The sequence below is a fragment of the Natrix helvetica genome, assembly GCF_964273705.1.
Source record: "Natrix helvetica genome assembly, chromosome: 2".
NCBI classification, from domain to species: Eukaryota; Metazoa; Chordata; class Lepidosauria; order Squamata; family Natricidae; genus Natrix; species Natrix helvetica.
This window is the reverse complement of record NC_138552.1, coordinates 156,774,036-156,795,517: the sequence shown is the minus strand read 5'-3', so window position 1 is coordinate 156,795,517 and position 21,482 is coordinate 156,774,036. Positions and strand designations below refer to the sequence as shown.

At 37.3% G+C, this 21,482-nt stretch overlaps 1 protein-coding gene across 1 annotated transcript in view; it reads right to left on the bottom strand.

Moving 5' to 3' along the window:
* Positions 1-11,251: 11,251 nt before the first annotated feature.
* SH3YL1 (SH3 and SYLF domain containing 1) overlaps positions 11,252-21,482 on the bottom strand; it is a 34,809-nt gene continuing 24,578 nt past the window's right edge. The window contains exon 10 of the mRNA XM_081944615.1: positions 11,252-12,194. Within this exon, the coding sequence (XP_081800741.1) occupies positions 12,001-12,194 (194 nt within the window). The 3' untranslated portion in view covers positions 11,252-12,000. The remainder of the gene's footprint in view (positions 12,195-21,482) is intronic.

The window sequence follows — 21,482 nt, the reverse complement described above, 5'->3', positions numbered from 1 at the left end:
CACGCAATGTGAAATGCCTACTTGATTCAGGCCCCCTATTTGTTTTCACTAGAACATGGTTGCTTATTATCCTATACTATATAAAGTTGTGCATCTCATCCAGTTTGATATCCAAAGTTTACTTGGAAATATTTCTTTAAAAATTGGGTGGTATGAAGTCTTATTAAACTTTAGTTAGTCACGTGGGAGTCGAAAGGTGGTTGTGAATGTCCTGTCTTTCTCTGTGGAATCGCTTTAGTACTCTACAAACATCCCAGAATCCTTTACTTCAACTAAAAATCAGATGAAGAAGTTATGAGCATGGTGACCATATTTTTTTGGAAAACAAAATAAAGGACAAATCCGAAAAGGGGCACATCTGAAAGAGGTACACAAGGAGAAAAAAATTACGTAAATAGTTGAGGTTAATAACTTTGCTTTACAAAGGACAATTCAAGAAAAAAAAAACAGGAAAGCTTTTACAAAACTGCGTATTTTAATAAAAATATCTAAAGGCACATAACCATGAAGTTATTAAAAAAACAGCTGTTGAAAATGATTTCTGCAATCAAACTGCATTAAACGGTACCATTTGTATAGTAAAAGTTAAATGACCAAAACAAAGGACAAAAGTGAATGTTTGAAAAATCAATAAATCTAAAGGAGAGCTTTCTGAAGTAAAGGTCTGTCCTTTATAATCAAAGACATATGGGCAGTGTAATTATGAGGGAATTTCTCCCATTGGGCTTGATTGGAAAGCTAGCATATGTAGCATGGCACACCAAAATGCATTTTAGTGTCATGGTTATAATATCATTTTAACTGAATGTGGGAAGATCCAGGCTGAAGATCCCCAATTAACTATAAAGTTCAAAGGATTTTAGGTCAGTCAGTCTCTCTCAGCCTACTTCGCATAGCTGTCAGGATAAAAGGAAAGGTATGTCCACGTAGTATTGTTGTAGGAGAAGAGGAGGAAAATCTGGAATGGTGTTAAGCATGTCATCAGCTTAGAATCCTTATATTGCCACAAACATTCCAACCTTCTTGAATTCTATTGACCCTTATTTGGTGCCAATTTAGTATTGAACTTTAGTTGACTAGATTCTTTTGTATAGACTTGAGGAATAAACTTTCTGAACTGCAACGTAACAGATGATTCTGACCCTGACAATTGTTGTGTCATAATAGTAAAACTGTAAGCAGTTGAAGAGCCATCAAAAAGTGTGTAACACAAAATAGCACTATCGGCAATAGCAACTTCCACCAATAAGGTATCCACAATTTTGACATTTGAGACAGGTTTTCAAGCATCCAGAAAATCAGGAACCCCTTTGCAGGAAAGAACTGAGAAATGGCAGGGCATCGTTCAACACACCATGAATTTAGAATGGAATGGAAACAACACAAACTGAAGTGGTACATTGAGACTCAGGAAAACTGATTTACACCATTCACCTCCAAACAAGAAAACATCCCTTTTATGAAAGAAAACTGTTGGGTGAATGTGCAAAATAGTTTACTCAAAGACAAATGGTTCTTGTTCTTCTTCCTGCAAATGTTTAGAAACATAAGCACCAAAGTGATTATTTTTTTTAAAAAAAATGTTCTTTTAATTCAGGATTAGCACATCTATTGCTAATTCTTTTACATGGCACTATGGCATTGGAAGCTTACTTTTATAGAACATGTAGAACAACTTAGTAAATCTACAGTCATTCTCAGGCCAGCATCAGTAGCAGAGTTTAGGGAGAAAGTTTTATCATTTGTATCATTCTTGTTGTAAAGTTAATCTAGCTAAATAGTTGATAAACCTCTGTCATTTTTTAAAAACTAGATAAATGCCACCTTAGGGCTTCCCTCTCCTAAATCTGCAGAACTTTCATGTGTAATATTATCCAAAGCAGAGTGATGTCAGATAACCTTGACAACAAGCAAGGATCTCCTTTTGTGTTCACTGGGGGTTATGCTGGGGTAAATACAGTAATCACTTTATAGGAATCTGGATGGTATCCAAACCATTGTTGGTATTGGATTTTGTCACCACACACTGCAAAATGTATGTTTTCTTCCATTGAATCAGCAGCTGACATTTGTCTTAGATGCTAAAAACAAAGAATCTCAAGAGAAGCAACTAATGATGTGGCGAGAATGGGAATCTTCCACTGCAATTATTCTGGTTCTGGGTTTGCAATATCCAGCAGCTTCTTCTGAAATGTCCAGTGTTTCAACGTGTAACTGATTAAATCAACCTTTTCTAACCTAGTATATTTTAGATAGGTTAGATTTCAACTCCTAAATAAAGTTATGGGGACCATAATTCTCTAAGATGAAGCCTAATGCATTTGGAGAAGACCAGGCTTGAAAGGTTTGGCTTAAACGGATCCTTGGCATGTTTCTAATAATGCCAATATTGAACATTCATTTTGGAACAACTTATCTTTTACAGGAAGGGGAACTAAATGACATCTAAAAACTGCTAAATTAATGCAGAAAAATTGTACATAGCCTCGTTTTGCTATCTGGCAGAATGCCACTACTGGGAACCAGTGGCCATTTTGCTTAGAGTGTGTGGGACTTGTAGCCCTAAAGCTCTTGAGGAAAAGCTGTATCACATCATTTGCAATGCAAATTGAATAGAAGGTAATTATATAGGCTAATTCAATCCAGATTGACAGATCAAATCCATCTGTATTCGTTAACAAGTAATCATCAGTTTAAATAAGCTTGAAAACCACGGGCAATTTCCAGCTTTACTGAGTGACCTGAGGTAGACTTTAAAGACTTTGTTTTGGAAAGCTGTTTATTTATTTATTTTCTCTTTTTTTAGCACAGGGCACCTAAACGCCCATGCAAAGGATGTCCCTATAAATAAAAAGGAATATATAAATTATTGTGCCTTAATAGAATTTAGTATTATTGCACCAAAGTTCTCTGCTGTTTATTTCCCATCTTAGTTTCCCACAGTTATTATTTGAAAAAAGAATATTTTTTCCATTCCCACGTTGTTTCTTTTTAATAAAATATATTTAATTATGAAAATAAAACAAGGCCATGAGGTTGCTTTGAGAATTATGGGTGTTTTGGACAGCTGGGGTTTGTAAGAACTGCCAATTCTCCTATTTTTTGTGGGAATGAAATAATACTGAGATATTTGGTGAAACTGATGCTTGATAAGGCACATAAGGGACTCTAGATTTTTCTAGTGGGTTTCTCCGTTTGCATCTCCTAAATGAGGTGCGGTGAGTAGGAACAAAATTGCAAAATGCAGATAGATAAGGCATACTTTGAGAAATGAAAATATCTTCTACTTTCTTTAATTTCACTGAGAACCAGATACGAGAACTTTATAAAACCTGACATGCTGATACACTTTATAAAATGGATATGCTGAGCCTATGGTGAACTCTAGACACTATAATGACTGCACTACTTAAAGCAGCGGTTACTACAGTGAATAAAAAAATACATAATCCAGAACTGTTTCAAAGACCCTTTTTTAAAAGGCAACTGGGTTTTTCCTTGAAAACATTTCGCTTCTCATCCAAGAAGCTTCAGTTTTGAAGAACTTCTGAACTAAAGAAGCTTCTTAGATGAATAGCGAAACTTTTTCAAGGAAAAATAAACCAAGGAAGTCCAGTTGCCTTTGGAAAAGCATCTTTGGGACAACCATAATCTAGATGATAGAGAATCTCCAGAGACAGTGATCTCAAAACATTCAAACACAACTAATACAGTATGATATAAGAGGAAACGTATAGCTGAGGCTTTTTGTAAGACGAGTCATCATTTTCCCTGGGATCAGTAATCAGTTCCCAGTTAATATTCCCTTGCCAAGTGAAAGATATCCATCAGTGGGATGAAGGGACAATTACTCATCAGAACATCTCTGTAGTAAATATGAGAGGAAGCATAGCTAATGCATTTGAAATTCCTAATTCCATGCTTTATATCCTCATTAAGTCTTGAGCCAATTGAAAAAAGACACTTGTGTTTATCAAAAAAAATATATGAGAAAGCAAACAAAGCAGTAATGGAGGAAGAGATCATGTTTTAATGCAGGGCAGTGAATTTTGGATTTTTGTCACGCATTGGAGGAGCAACTAAAGTGTGTCATTCTGTCACTCTCATAATCTCTAGAGGAGAGGTGGGGAACTATTGCCCTTTTATGACTTGTGGACTTCAACTCCCAGAATTCCTGATGCAGCCAGGAAAGCGATGGCTCATCTTACAAAAAACCTTAACTATACCTTTCCTACTACTACGATGGACAAAATTACACTTTAATTATAGTGATAAGCAAAGCCACCAACATTTCCTGTTTTTTCACTGTACTCCTTATTTTTTGTTAGGCTTTACATAGGACTGGCATGATATTTCCTTGGACCTTAGAAGAGGCATAGCCATATGATGAAGCAAGCTGAGATTTATAATGGCAGATAATGTTTTCATGTAGCACATTTTGACAGCTTCTACAGTGCTTTTTGGATTTTCTGCATTGGTCATCCTCTTCTTGTCTCCCCCTCCTCCTATTTCTCTCTTTCTATGCTGAGGTGGCCTCTACACCTCTTGTCTCCTTTATGCTCTTGAGGGATAGGAAACAATGAAGATGTGGATACTCAACTTTGCAAAAGAATGTGCCACTGAATCTGTCATGGGCTCAGTGACGTGCGGTGAGGTTTATGGCTGGTGAGGCACTGACACAGTGGTGGGTTTCAAATATTTTTAGACTTGTGGACTTCAACTCCTAGAATTCCACAGCCAGGCATGCTCAGTTCCAATTTAAAGCTCTCTCCCTTCCTCCTCCCCCCTCTCCCTCACACACACACACACATTGGATTGGACTATCTCTCCTACCCCCTTCCCTCTCTCACTCACTCTCAAACAAACACACACACACAAAAGTTGGATTGGATATCTTTTCCAGTGGCTTGAAAGCAGCTCCTCTGCCACCACCACCCCATTCCCCTGCTGCCTTCCCCAAACACCTCCACCATTGCAAATGCAGCCTGTTGTCTGGGTGGGAAATGCCTGGAATGCAATAAAGCCCACCCACCACCTCCTGCTGGCAGGCTGGGGTGAGAGGAGAGGCAGAGAAGCCGGAGGGGAGCCGATCCGAGCCTTCCAAAAGAAAGAGGCTGGGGGGAAGTGTGTGTGCTACAACATGGCTCTTTGCCTGGCTTCCGTGGATGGCTGCTTAACTGCTAAAAAAAGCCTCTTAAAAATGCCCTCTACTATGAGGTAAGAGAACTGCTGCCTCAACTACGTCAGGAATTTTTAGGCTTTTAACCCTTGCTTAACTCCGCTCGAGTGATCATAAAACGCCCAAAGTCAGACTAGAGGAGGCATGCAGTTCTCCTGCCTCATAGTAGAGGGCGCTTTTAGAGCCTTTTTTAAACAGTTAAGCAGAGTCATCCACAGTGAGGCGGCAACTAGCTCAGCTTTTTCCTTTTATATATATATTTCTTTTCATGATGAGAGCAGTGAGGCTGTGCCTCCCCTGCCTCATCTGACTGCACGTCACTGCATGGGCTAGGCCAGTGTGTCTCAACCTCAGCAACTTCAGGATGGGTGGACTTCAATTCCCACAATTCCCTAGCCAACAATGCTTAAAGTTGTCTTAAAGTCCCTGAGATTGAGAACATTGGGCTAGGGCATGGGTGTCAAACTTGCAGTGTCACCTTGACATCACGTGATCTATCATGTTTTCCCCTTCATGGAGCTGGGGTGGCGTGGCCTGCATGTGACGCATCCGGCCTATGGGCCACCAGTTTGACACCCTTGGGCTAGGTGAATGTTAGTATCTGATTTGTCACATGTTTAACTGGTTTTAGGAGCATGCTGGTCTAAGCTGAGCATCTTGTATCTTGCTATGGCAAGTGCAGAAAGCTAAGAATACAGCATATTCTTAGGATGAAAGACACATAGACATCTCAGTCATTCTCATAGTCATTCTGCAATGAAACATATCTTCTTATTTGGGTAGAATATTATGCGTGGCTTTACAGGTTCAGCATGTGCTCCTATAATTTGTGGGATAAATTATTTGCTTCAATAAAAACAATTACATATAGCAGGGGATACTAATGAAATAGTAAACTTATTTATTGCCACCGAGAGTCAAAAACTGAATTCATACAAAAGGCTTGTTTGATTTTGGATTATCATGTGGTATTAACCGAGATATTGTAAAATGTGACTGATGATGTATCTGTTGCTGCCCATGTAACAAACAGCAGTGAAAGCAAATTATAAAACGGGTGGTAACGTAAGCAGAGCTTTTTCAACTAAGTGGCTTTTCTTCACTACATTTTCACTGAAGGAATATTGCATTAAAGGGGGAAGATGCACAACCTACATAACTACAGAAGTCTTCCTACCTGCAAAGAAAAGCCTAGTGTTGAACATTGTGACAAACTGTGTTTGACAGCTCTGTTTATGTTGCAAGGAGTAATGAGTGCTGACAGTTGAGAGGACCACCCACTGGATTATTTACTTTCAAAGTCAACCGTGTTTAGATAGTGTTTCAGCTTTTGCATCTGGCCAGCCCACAGATGCTACTTAAATACAGCATGTCAGTTAGCGCAATCTACTAGGAGTCTAATCAATAACAAGTGTATGTCAGGTTGTCAAAGCAAGCACTATTAATATCACACTCTGGAGGCTTGTATTAAATATTTTGTTCCCCTAGAGGCCAAGGCAGCTTGTTGAAGAGTTCTTCTTTTGCACACTAAGGGGGTGGGGGTGGGGGGAACCACACTTGTGGAATGGTTTATTCAGAAACAAATATAAGATAATAACGTGTTTGGAAAGAAAATGTTTTAAATGAAGAACAAACAAAACATTCCTTTAGAAATATTTAAAATGCCTCGAGAAAAAGGAAACATTCAGAAGAAAAAGGAAACATTCAGATTTGATGCTACCAAGAGAACACAATCAGTAAAATATATATAGGGCCTTTTCAATGGTGGCACCCCAAATGGCTATCCTTTACAATTTTACTGATTGTGTTCTCTTGGTAGCATCAAATCTGAATGTTTCCTTTTAAAACAAAAACATTAAAACAAAAAAAAAAAATAAGAATTTTACAATACAGTAAAATAGAAAAGATGACCATTAAAATAAGTATGGAGAATTCTGGGGAATTCTGGTAGTTGAAGTCCCACACATCTTAAAGCTGGTAAGGCTGAGAAACATTGCTTCAGCCAGTTAAGTCTTTAAAATTCCAACCTACATCCTGAATTGAGTTAGTAGCAAATAGGTGTAGAAGATGATCAGGTGGATCCCAAAGGAAGTGGTCAAAGGTATCATCAATTTGGAATCATTACGTTTCCACAGGAGACCTAAGTCGAGCTTCCCGTGAATTCCACTGACTCTTATCTCGTGCCAACTTGGCTTGACTGTTAGTAGATCCGATTCTTGTGTATAGGTAGCATGAAATAAACTTCTAGTGCTTTGAGCTCTATTTCTGTTTGTTTTCTTATGCAGAAAACATTACTTAATATAATTACTTAAACATTGGAATGAAATGAATCTATTAACAGGTACTGTAATTTAAAATACGTTTAATTGCATTCAAGCTATTTTATTATTGTAAATTGCCCAGAGAAGCTCCCTGATGAGATGAGCAACAAATACATTTCACAAAAAACCCAAACAAATTAATAAATAAATAAAAGTTAATAATAAAGTAGATGACCCAAAATTTTAGCTACCAAAGTTTGAAAAGATTAAAGTTTCCAAATTGTTTAAGGTAAACTCCAAATTTTACAGCTGGTGCAGTTTGCAGTGCCTAACCGTTACTTCTTTCGGACCAATAACCAACAAAGGTTTTTCTTTTTACCAATTTCGATGAAAAATATAATTAGTTTGGAAGATAAACCCTAAACTGTGCTTAATGTGATTTGGAAAAGAGATCTTCTCCTAAACAGAAAATAATGTTGAAAACTGTGTCTGCTCACTGATTTCATGCTGCATATATACAGTGTACTTTTGAATATAGCAGTATACTTTTGTTTTAGCCTCTGAACAGAAAGTGACATATAAATCTAATAAATAAAATATTGACAAATCAACCAATAGCTATGGTTCTTAAAGACTATTATTAGGTTTTTGTGATTTTAAGATCTAACTAAATAATTAACATTAATTAATGTTAACTATTTACATTATAATAAACATTTTGTTTATTGGCAACCCGGATGTTTAAAAAAGATTAGCTCTCATGTTAGATGCGTAAAGTAGGTTAGGTAGGTTGTTATGATATAGACTTGCCCTATTGTTTCCATGCTTTGCTTTAATATTCCTATTTGCTCTTCAATATTGGAAATAATGGCACCAAGTTTGTAGTCCTGGATCATCAATATGTATTTGCTTTGTGTTATGAACTGGATCTCTAGCACTGCAATGGAAAAACTGATCAATACTATTCTGTGTGGTCAAGGTTGAATGAAGTCTTGTGCTGAATGATTTTCTCTATATATGTGATACATACTTTTCTCTCTCTTTTCTGCATATTAAAGCAATAAAATACAATTTTTAAAGATAAACAGTGTAGCATATTAATTATTTAGTTCATACAAATAAAAAGGTATTAGAATTTGTCTGACATCTCTTTTTTAATCAACAATTTGGTTCTCAGCCTTATTAGAAAGAGCTGAAAGGTGATATGAAATCCAGACTGAGCTAAAAACAATGTCGTTAAAATGGTGACCTAGCTTGAAAATGAAGATATCAGTTCATACTTCATTAATTATGTTTCTAAGTTTCTCCTGTTCCGAATATTTCATCTTTGCCAGCGTACTGTACTTTGGTTCATCAATCTAGCTTTTTAATTCCCAGCACATTGTTTTTATGAAATAATGCTTGTTTTGTATTTAGCTGATATCTTTTCATTTTCAAGCTAGGTCACCATTTAACGACATTATTTTTAGCTCAGTCTGGATTTCATATCATCTTTCAGCATTATTTCATAAAAACAATGTGCTGGGAATTAAAAAGCTAGATTGATGAACCAAAGTACAATACGCTGGCAAAGATGAAATATTCAGAACAGGAGAAACTTAGAAACATAATTAATGAAGTGTCAGTTGCACAACATACCTGTCGCAAGCTGTTTACTGCCAAAATGAATGGAAATGCCACTCATTACTTTTGAGATATGTAGGCATTTTTGATGTTGTTAATTAATCCAAAGCCAAGAGAAACATCAGTAGATTCACTACATTCTGTTTACAACTCCACACAACATGTTTAGTGATGCTATATGGACATATGCTGGCCCAAGAGTTGACGTTAATTGAAAGCCCATATACAAACTGAGTGACCCAGAACATTTCAGCGACCCACAACACATTTGTTGAATTCTTTTTTTTCCATATGTATTTGTCAGAATATGATAGATGACAAGCAACCAATTAAAGCCGGGATGATGGCTTTGGTTTATAACTCAGGGTAGGGGGTTAGTTTTAAAAATCTTGAAGGAAGGAAACAGATTAGGTGCTTTAATACACAAAGAACCTGCCAAAGAGAGTAAGAAGCAATGTGAAACAAGACACCATTTTCAAAATGAATTGCATTTAGTTCTCTAAATAAACTGGCACTGAAGAATGTGCACAGGGGATTGACATGGAAATCAGTCAATTAAGCAGCATCAGTTTTCAGTATTTGGGACGAAGCACTTCTTGATCCCAATCAGAAATTGTTAACTCCAGTCTGTAGCCATTACAAGAATGTTGCAAGGTTAACAGGCAATCGAAAAATTATGCCTATTCCTCCTTCCTGTTTTGAGCCTGAAGGAATATTATGTACAAATGAGCACGCACACAGGTACACAATTACATACACACAAGCTGAACCTTTACACTCATATACTACATTTTCCCCTGCACATTGCTTAAATTCACACAATTTTTGCAATTTTTAACTTCTCTGCTGGAATGACATGACAAACCATGAGACTTGCATTCTCTGCTTCCATGCCCCAGTACCCAGAACTACAAAGGTTAAATGAGTTGGGCTTTTCAGGGCTCCGTTTTATCTTCAATGTGGCTTATATGGCTATAGAACGACAACTAAGAGACATTGGTACGAACTTTTGTTTAGTACCCTAATGACACAAAGAAAGAGAGGAATCTAGTAATTCTGGTAAAACATGGCCCAGTAAAAATTGAAGCTGAAGCCTGACAAATTAGAGATACTCCTGAAATCAAGTAGATTGGCTCCATTGAGTGGAACTGTGGTTTTTTCCTAAAAGAATGGTCATTTATTCTATGTTTACAGAGTTAATGCTACTAGTGGAGTATTGTAGGCTACTTCTGCTGACTGCTGGCTGACTTCAATTTAGCAGTTCGAATTTCACCAGGCTCAAGGTTGACTCAGTCTTCCATCCTTCCAAGGTGGGTAAAATGAGGACCCAAATTGTTGGGAGCAATATACTGACTCCGTAAACCACTTAGAAAGAGCTGTAAAGCACTGTAAAGCTGTATATAACTCTAAGTGCTATTGCTATTGCTAGCAAAGGTACAAGGAATGCTTTTTCAAAGGAAATGCTTTTTTTCAATCTCTAGCCATCCTTGTATAGGCAGCCCACAGTGACACTGGTAGACTTGGACTCTTGCAACAAGGTTTATATGTTAGTTGCAGTTCATGCATTAAAGGAGATACAATCCTGACCGCATGCAGTCAAAGAGCTGCACTGGGTGCCAGAATATTACTCAGTGCTTGAACTGAGAAAGTTTCCATCTCTTAGGACCTGGATGCTGGTGGATCACCTTCTCTCTTATATAATTGACCATGAATTCCTTCATCTCTAGAGAAAATGCCATCTTGAGGGAGAGACGTCTGGCAAGTAGGGAGTGGATAGAAAGCATTCTCAATGCTTTGGTCATGACTGTTGAAATGTCTTCCTCCATTTCCCTTCCCAGGTCTTACAAGTTGTACAGAAGACTTCTTATTCACGCATGACTTCAGCTGAATCTATATTGTTGTATTCCTCTTGCCTGCTATGGATTTGCTTTATGGCTTTGAATTAGAGTACATAATTTTCCACATTCTTAGTCAGTTTTGCATTCTTGATTTGTATGTTAATTAAAAACAGACAACACATTTTACATAAACCAAATAATGAAGCTTGGCCTACACATCATGAGGAATAACTAAAAAATGCGTCTTGGAGCTTAGCAGAGAAATTGTAATTTCTTACGAGAAATGCTCTGAGAAAGGCACGTGGATCAAGATCATTGCAAATGTTTGTCACTACATAGAACAATATAACATGGTTTGATTCTTCTTTTACTCATCGTGATTTATTAGCTTAAATATAAGAAATACAAACAGCAATTTAAACCAAATCCAGAGGAATAACATTTACATACTTAAACACAGTACATAATATGAAAACATTCTTTTGTTCAGAAGAAATACAGGAGACCCTTGGCAAAAATAATTTAAGGTTGTATTTTGAATTAGTAATGAGACCATATTAAACATACAGTATATTAAATGCAGCACCTGTCATGCAGTTCATTCCAATTAGATGTATGCTTTGCTCATTATAGAAAGACATTAAAATTTATAAAAAATATTATTTTTGAATTTATTTTCTAAAAAAGCTTGAAAAATATGGTAGAGTGCTCCCGTTAAACAAGCCTGATCCATATAAATAGCCCTTATGGATCTCAATAGTAGCTTTATTTCCTCTGCCAACAGCAGCATCAAACAGAATAGGGGAATTCCATCAACATTTCTTCCATACCCCTCTTCAACTTAATATCTAGCCTTAGAATGGAAAACTGAATATAGGAGACATACAGTATATGACTTTTTCTGACTTTTCTCTACAGTCTCCTTTCTGAAAATATAGGGCTGCAGTGGAAGTTAAGACCATGAAAAGAGTGCTTTAATGAATTTTTCCTACAGGAGCCCACATTCAACTGAATCAAAAAAGTATAAAATGATCAGTCTTATGTTTACTTAAGAAAAGGATACCAATCAAAAGTATAAGGCCATTTTAAAGTAAATACTTTAGTTCAGTGTTACATAATTAGCAGGAAAAATGCCAGTCCTGCCGTGTAAACTTCCTTCCCACCAATCAAATTGGGAATCTGTTTTTGTTGTGACCTTGATTTTGTCTCCAGGGTTAAAAGTCAAATCTCCTGGCTGCTGTCCTTGAAAGGGATATATGGCTGTCACAATTGTAGGATTGAATTTGGAGTTTTCTGGGGGGAAAAAGAAAGTAAGTTAGCTTTGTACAAATTTAGCTGTGTCAAATTTTACCGGGAACAGCTAATTTCACAATCCAGAAACCTAAGATGCCTATGTAAACATCTGAGGAACTGCCTAGAACAGCAAGAAATATAGAAATTCTTAGTCAAGGTATCACATTCGTCTTCCTTAACTTTAGTTTCTTAAAAGCCCAAATGCTTTTGAAATGGTGCAAAACAGCTAAATTGATCAAGTTAATCTTTTTGTTGTTGTTTCTTTTTCATTCTAACACAGAATTGTTATTTATTTCAGCTAGGTTAACTTTAACAAAGTGATTGACTGGATTGGAAAGGGCCTAAATCTTGAGAAAAAGATATTCTCAACACAACTAAAAACACATTTTGAAAATATACTGAACTAGTTACTTGCTTCTACATAAGTAGGCAAGATCATGCAGTACAAGCTTGCTAAATCATTATGTGCATTAAGTTCTTTCAATTGTAACTTTTAAGTATAAAGCATTCACAAGATGGTGCTACAGTGCTACCTTAAAAAAATAGATCTAAGTGACCGAGTCATGCTGATCCATTAATCTGTAACTTCTAAATCAAATAGGGTGACTTTATGAGTTATGTTATTAGTATTTCTACATTAGAATAGGAAACAATAGTACGGAAACAGGTACACTTCTGGTCAATTTCTCAAGGTAAATTTGAAATTTGTTAAAGATCATTTTATGTGTACAGCTTTGATTACTGAACCTGATTCAGATGTGTTGTTGCTCTCGCCTCAGTGATTTCAGAGGAAAGAAGGTCATAATTAACCTATCCCAGAGAGACCTCATTAATCTAGACAGAACTTCCACCTTATTAAATTTTTTGAATTCCATATAGCACCCTTTACTGGCTCAGATTTGTAAATGGAACATGCCTATATTTTAGAAAAAGAAGTAGAATAACATAGTTGGAAGGGACCTTGGAGGTCTCCTAGTCCAACCCCCTGCCTAGGCAGGAAACCCTACACCATTCCAGACAAATTGTTATCCAACATCTTGTTAAAAAGTTCCAATTTTGGAGCATTCATCACTTCTGGAGGCAAGTTGTTCCACTGATTAATTTACTATCTACATATTTTGCAAAATAATCAGAAAACATTTGTTATTTATCATTGATCATGATAGCCAATGTTGGTGTGTTGTCAGATTTTGGCAGCAATATTTGCTCTCCTTTTTATGTGTTATGCAGTGTTTCTCAACCTCAGTGACTTTAAGATATATGGACATCAGTTCCCATAATCCCCCCCCCAGCCAGCTAGTTGTAGTCCATACATTTTAAAGTTGCTGACATTGAGAAACATTATATTACAACATTACCCAGGCAAGGTCCAATGTCCCCTGTGTAATGACACAGAACTTTGAGCCTGGCATGTCATCTGGCACATTCTCTCATATAGTTTTTAAGCCCTCTTCTACTAAGAGGTGACCTATAATAAACCAAGTATATTGACAAAGTCTAAGGCCACACTTCTCTTCTCTTACATTCTCATGAATCAGATGTTGGGAAAGTTTTAAATGGCTATCCAGAATGACCTGACATATCTATGACTATTAATTTGATTTAAATAAAAAAAAAAGCCATGTTTCTTTTTTTGCTGTCAGTACTGGAAAATACTTGCAGCTCCTGCAATAATATATCTACCATAATCTTCAATCGTACTTTTGTCAGAGTTTAATCTTAGTAGAATGCTTGGATCATCTCCCAGGGGATAATTGCATTGCAAAAGGAAACTATAGACTGAATGTTTCCCAGATTTCCAAATTCATTTCTGAAAAGTTAATATCTACCTGCTAAAATTGATATAAAAGTCATTTTGAGGCAATGAAAGAGTAATTAATTATGAAATAAACTTTCACAACGAAGACAAAAAACACTTAGTAGTAATTTTTTAAAAAGCCAAACTATCATCTAATATATATCTATAGCAATTTGTAGATATTACTTTGATCCTTTATTTTCGTACTGCTCTGTCCTGGAGAGACCCATGTAGAGCAAGCTATATCCACTCATCTAGTTTTTATTATTAAAACATATATTAATAATAATTGCTGCAGTGCATTGTTTTCACAGTGTCTAAGCTGGACAGGCAACAACATTAAATACAATGAACAAGAGACTCCATGCTACGTTTTGTAAAATATGCAAGATGCTTGAATTCCAGGGGGTATCAAACTCAAGGCTCGGGCTTGGATTTGCTCGCGGGGCCGCCCTGGGAACAGTGAAGGGCTGGCCCATGGTGCCTCTGCCAGCAAAAACAGAGCAAGGGAGGGCTGTGTCTTTGCTGGCAGAGGGTTGCAGGAGGCCGTCGCAGCTGAAAATGGAGCTTGGGAGCCCGTTTTCTCTGGCAGAGCGCTTGGGCCACCACAGGCGCCCCAACACGAGTGATAGTGAGCTGGCCACGCCCACCCTGGCCACACCCACTCTAGCCCCCTGAGGTAACCCTCATGCGGCTGTCAATGAAATCGAGTTTGACACTCTTGTTGTATTCAGACAAGATTCCTGAAATGATATAAGACAAAATAGAAGCAATAGTAATAAATCTGCACTTGTTTATAAATGAATGAGACATATTCATACTCAAACAGTGAAATTTTAAGAGGAGATACACAAGCATATGTTTAATTCCCATCCAAATTATCTTTAAAAATCCTTTATTTCAAGTATTTCCACTCTAGTACTTCCACCAAGTACTACCCTTGGTGACTTCATGTAAGTCTGGGAAAGATTCCCATCTGGTGTTCTGGAAAAACATTGTTGGTCAAAAGAGACAAGGTTGAACCAACTAGTTTTAACTAGGTATAATACAGCAACTTACTTCCAATATTAGACCTGAAATAGAAAAAAATAAGGCAGATACATAAACAACAGATGAGGCTGCCTCCAACAACTATGGGCTGTGTGAACTTTAGTAACATTTAAGTTAGTTTTCCAAACTAATGGCTTCAGATCTGTTACATTACTATGGCCACCACCTTCAACCAGGTAGAAAGAAGGTTATCTTAAAGACTTGCATATCAGCCTTTGGTTACAAAAAATTCAATGGATCCATATTGCCCATGGAACTGGTATTTACACAAATATAATTTTTTTCTAGATCTCTGCACTGTTTAAGTATTGTAACCTTTATTACTTGCCTCAAAATTCAAGCTACTGCACTGCTGGATGGAGAAGAGTTTTAAAGTTTTAGTGATATTTTCAATGATTGGCTGAAAGACCATTGCACACTGTAAGAATTTATTTCTTTGGCAAGAACAGCAGAAGTACCAAGTTAAGAAAGCTAGAAAAATACATGTTTCTAGTGCCTGCCTATTATTCAGTAAGTTTAACATAATGGCATTTGCCCAAAATACACATAAAACAAAGACCTCAATTTTCTAGTCCTAGCATGCACTGACCTCAGTTGCTATGTGCCTCTGCAATCAGCTGGCTCAGCAGGAGAATGGGTTTTTCAAGGTTTTTTTTTAATCCTTGTTACACTGCAACTTCTTTTGTGTCATTTCAAGAAAGTACACATCAAAAAAGAGACTTCATTCAAAATGATTGCAGAATTGATCACAGCAATGTTTATTGTAGCTGAGCTGTTACAAAATAATCTTAGCAAGATTCCTGTCATTCAGTGGTGGGTTATGGCCGGTACGCCCCGGTACGGACGTACTGGTGCCTGCTGGGAGCACCAGGTACCGTTCCGGTACAGTGCTCCGGAGGGCTCGCCTGCCCGCCCTCCTTACCTGTATTTGACCCAACCGGGCCATTTGCACACGCGCACAGAGCGTACAGCGCCTGCGCAATGCTCCGCCGAGCAGCTAGAGCGTCACGGGCAGTGGGTGCGCATGCGTGTGCAGCATGGGTGCGCATGCGTGTGCAGCATGCGTGCACGTGGTGGATGCCCAGCCCTGTCTCAGCATACCAGTTGCGACAGGATCCTGAACCCACCACTGCTGTGATTTCCTGCTTCAGGAACAGCATTAAAGAAATTTAGATTAGTTATAACAGCAAGAGAGATACTATTAAATGCATGCTTATTTTTCTTTAAAATCAGCAGTTAAGTTCCACCAGAAAATCACAAAAATAGACTATGCTCTCATAAATCTCCTTAAAAGGGGAAAGGATTCAGTGTTGCATATCATGTTTTATAAACTTATATAGATTATACTTTTGCTTACGGATCTTCAGATATACATATCTATCAGTCACCTTGATCTGGCTTGCTACCCTTATAGTTTATAACTAACGGTAGGTTATTCCCTCAAAATTATTACAAATATATTGGAACCCAGATTATGAGCATCAGCTCTGATTATCCCAGAACAGTTCAACACAGTGGCCCCCAACCTTTGGCCACCAGGGAACGGTTCCGTGGAGAGAGGTTTTACTGTGGACCGGAGGAGGCATGGTTTTGCATCCTGCCTTCACCCAACGGATGGGGCTTCACTTGTTTGCGTGGCCCGGTGTCGGTCCATGGACTGGGGGTTGTGGACCCCCGGTTTAACAGAAATATTTTACCTTGCTTCAAAGAGCCATATACAGCCTGTACTTATGAGAGGCAAACATTATTATTTAGGTACTTTTTCAATGATATTATGAAAGCTCAAGGATGCCGTTAAATATAGCTATTAAGGCAAAGCCTTACCTCCTTTGTGCTGCTAGATGAGCAAGATGTGTTCATCCTTACTAAGTTTGCAACCCAACTGTTTCTGTTTCTATATTACAACTGTAGGTGTGGGAACCATTTTCCTATAAGCCTATTCTGTACAAACTGTGTCTACACTTAGAAACTACAACAAATACTTAGCTATTTGTTATTTGGTTTGAAAAGGGCAAAATATTACTATTTCTATGAAGTAATATAAGGATATTATGCACAACAGTCTGTGAGTATATTACTGTATCATTTAAAACAAGTTGATTTAAATCATGATTTAAATCACTACTAAAAAGGCTTGATTTAAATCAACTCGATTTAAATCATAATTTTTAAAGAGCAACTGTCATCTGTGTCCCAGAGCGGCTCTCCTCTGACCCGCTACTGACTCACCGACAGTCTCAGTCACTTTAATGGGACAGCTGGTGATGCGGCAGTGACACAACAAGGTGAGGGACATGGCAGGCAGCAGGTGAGTGGATGCCTGCTAACAGGGGCTGCCATGATGGATCTGAAATGACAAGTGCTCTTTAATATGATATTTATAAGCTGCTTAGAAGGTTTCACTTTCATTTTTACTGCTTGCTCTTCCTCCTCACACTTAGAGCCTGGGATGCATTTCTCTTCAAAGAGATGCATTTCTCTTCAAACAATCATACAGTTTGTAGTGTACATAGATTTACAAAACAATGGGATACAGGAATATTCCTGAACTTTGTTTTAGGATTTATCTCATGGTTACTGTGAAATTGTGTGAATGCATCAATGCAATGCACGTTATCTCAGCTTGCAGAGTTTGGATTCATTGAATGAGTTTACCAAAAATGTAAATATTGCAGAACATACAGCCTCATGCTACATAACTAAGCTCCATTTCATGCGGAATAAATTAAATTATTGATGTATCTTAGATAGAAAACTATCTTTAGATAGATTTTTACTCCAGAAGCTTTTTATTAAAATAAATTTGATTTTAAAAATCCAATTTAATTTTTTTTATTTTTTTTAAATCATCAATTTTTATCCATCCTAAAAATGTTATACCATAAAAATCAATACTAGGAACAACATACTCCAGAAATTATGTAGAACTAAATGGGGAGCTTCAATTGCCACCCTGAGATCATCAGCCCTAGGGTTGGTCTTCTCTGCAGCAGAATACTGTATGGCCTAACAGCTGCCATATTAGAAAGTTAGATGCCAGACTCAACAACACTATGAGGATTATAAATTGATGCATTAAAACCACTCCGGCTTGCTGACTTGCTGTTCCGAGCCATATAGCATTGCCAGCTTTACGGAGGCAAGTTGCACTAGTCAGAGAATACAGAAACAATTATGAATAACTCACTACTATCGGTGCACGCAGACCTCTGTCTTCTTTTTAGCAGGAAGACTCAAATCCTCCCCTCAGTGTGACTATGGGGTCTCACGTCAAACTATTGACCACATCATAACTGGCTGTAAGCTGAGGGCATATACTGGTCCCATATCTGGTTTCTTTTTAAATTTAAACGATGCTAAGCTTCAATGGTTAGAAGGTCTAGACATTGATATTTGAACATAGATCTTTTTGACATTTATATTTTATTGGGTTCTACAAATCTAGTTGAATTTATATTGCTAGTCCATACATGATATGCCATATGTAAATAAATAAATGTACTGTTTGATATGATTACCACTACTGTGTAGAATGAATATGTTGATCTCTGATTCCACGTGAGATAAACGAATATGTGCCAGGTTTTAAATAAAGAGATCCTTGCTATTTATCATATCCAGACTCTAACAAATAGCCAAACTAGTTATTTAAATTTTAGCATAAACATGCAATGTCTCTTACAAGTTGTTCAAAGGAATAAAATGCTTGTAAGGACAGTGAAGTTAAAAAATAAAATCAATTGTATAGGTTTCTATAGAAAATAAACTACTGTAGTTCAGAAGGCAGTCCTTTGCTTTCTCTGACTGAAGGAATTAAACCACCATTAACTGTCTGAATAATATCTAATAGGAAACATTTATATCCAAGTCTCTGGCTGCAAAGACAGGCATACCTAGTTTTAGTATGCTTTTCTTTATTGTGCTTCACAGGTATTGTGGGTTTTCCTTACAACACATTCCACCAGCAAAAAGATTGTGAGTTGCCAAAGGCTCAGATTTAGCATTTTTTAACAATAAAGTATTTTTAATAAAGTTATATATGTTGTGGGTTTTTAAGCATAGCTATTGCCCACTTAAGAGACTACAGTGTAGTATAAACATAAATTTTATTTGCAATGTAAAGCAAAAAAAATCTTATGTGTCGTTATTTACTTTATTGCAGTGGTCTGGAACTGAACTTGTGGTATCTCCAAAGTGTGCCTTAAACCAGCAGTCACCAACCAGTGCCTACTGGTGGTCCATGAGAAATGTTTGGTGGTCCGCAAACAAATTATTTGTATTTTTTATTGCACTAAATACTATTTATGTTTTTAAAAAATCATCATTAGTGGTCTGCAGGATTTAAAATTATGAATTTAGTGGTCCCTGAGGTCCAAAGGGTTTAGACAAAATATTAGGACTCTGCCAAGTTCTGAACATGACAATTTCATCCAGAAGGAGCTAAAGAAATTTTGCAGCACCTATAAAAGGCTGACAATTTTTACTATTCTTTTAGTGTTTATGTCAGCTGTTGCTGTCCTGATAGCAACAGAGTGGGAGAACCCAGACATAAAGTTACTTGGTTGAACTGGGCAGCTACATAAATTAAATAAACCGCATGCAATATATTGAAATTTCTCATTTGGAAAAGACATTTGTGAAAGTTTACTGCATTAGCAATTAGCTAATTGACAAGTGGAGGGAATTCCATATTCCTATTGTATTCTATTCTGTTTTGTTTCCTTTGCTTCCATTCCACTCCATTTACTTTCTTCTCCCCCCCCCCTCTCTCTCCCTCCCTCCCTCCCTCTCCCCCCCTCTCATCTCTCTCTCTCTCTCTCTCTCTCTCTCTCTCTCTCTCTCTCTCTCTCTCTCTCTCACACACACACACACACACACACACACACCCCTAACTGTTACTTTAAGCTTCTTTTAGCCAGGCACCACATTCCAAGAATCAAATTCTTCTGGAGCAGAGAAAGAAAATAATAGCAGTAATGAGAAAAAATGCTGGGACCAGAGGTCTTGGATATGGTGTTTCAAACAAAACTTAGTTTGTATGTTCCAGGATGGCCAAAAAAGTTTACCAAGCAAGTTTTCTAGAATCAGGATGAATAAGAATATGTAAAATAAGAATTTGTTCCTTCCTATTTACTTTTGAATGTGTGGAGAAGGAGAATGGAGGACTGATAGGCAAAATGTGGAAGGGGAATATAAACTGTAAATTTTGCTCTATTTATTTATGCTGGTCCATGATCATAATACAGATTTGATTTGCTCTCTGCATTCTGAAAACAGCCCTGAGCATAGTAGAAAACATACCATCATGTTTTACTTACATTGAAACATTCACTTTCTGATTTTTCCAACTTATTTTCCGCTGATCCAATAAGAAACACCCCCACCCCCCACCTCCACATTTGTAGGACATGCCTGTACAGAATGTAGTGAGCAATAGTCCGTATTCAAAGATTCCTGAAAGAGGAATATGCTTGCATCAAACATCCATCAATCAGAATAAAGCTGGAAGGGACCTTGGCAGCCTTCTAGTCCAACCCCCTGCTCAAGCAGGAGACCCTATACCATTTCAGACTGTCTCTTCTTAAAAACCTCCAGTAATGCAGCACCCACAACTTCTGGAGGCAAGCTGTTCCACTGGTTAATTGTCCTCACTGTTAGGAAGTTCCTCCTTAGTTCCAGGTTGCTTCTCTCCTTGATTAGGAGATCCATTGTTTCTTGTCCTGCCCTCGGTGCTTTGGAAAATAAATTGACTCCTTCTTCTTTGTGGCAGTCCATCAAATACTGGAATACTGCTATCATATCGTCCCCCAGTCCTTCTTTTCTCTAGACTAGCCAAACCCAAATTCTTCAACCGTTCTTCATATGTTTTAGTCTCTAGGGCTTTAATCTTCTTAGTTGCTCTTCTTTGCAATTTTTCCGAAGTCTCAACATCTTTTTTGTAATGGAATGACCAAAACTGGATGCAGTATTCCAGGTGTGGCTTTACAAAGGCTTTATAAAGCGGTACTAATATTTTATCAGTTTACACAGTTTTCTTTTTCCAGAATTCTAGACTGACTTGCCAGTCCGGGCCCAAAATTTTGGCTGTTTGGGTCATATGAGCATAAGAACACTAAAAGTTTGAAGAAATCTGGATTATTGGTATCTCATTTTCTTTCAAAGTAACACTAAAAAGTAACTTTCTATAGACCAGTGTTTCTCAACCTTGGTCACTTTTAAGATGAGTGAACTTCACCTCCCAGAATTCCCCAGACAGCTATGTTGACTGGTGAATTCTGGGAGTTAGAAGTCCACACATCTTAAAAATGGCCAAAGTTGAGAAAATACTGCTATAGACAGTAATTATTTGTTCTACTTGTTCTGTTCTGGTAGGCCAAAACTGCTGAAATTCTAAATAACTGTAACCAATATATGTGTCTATGTGTTGCCCCTTACCAAAA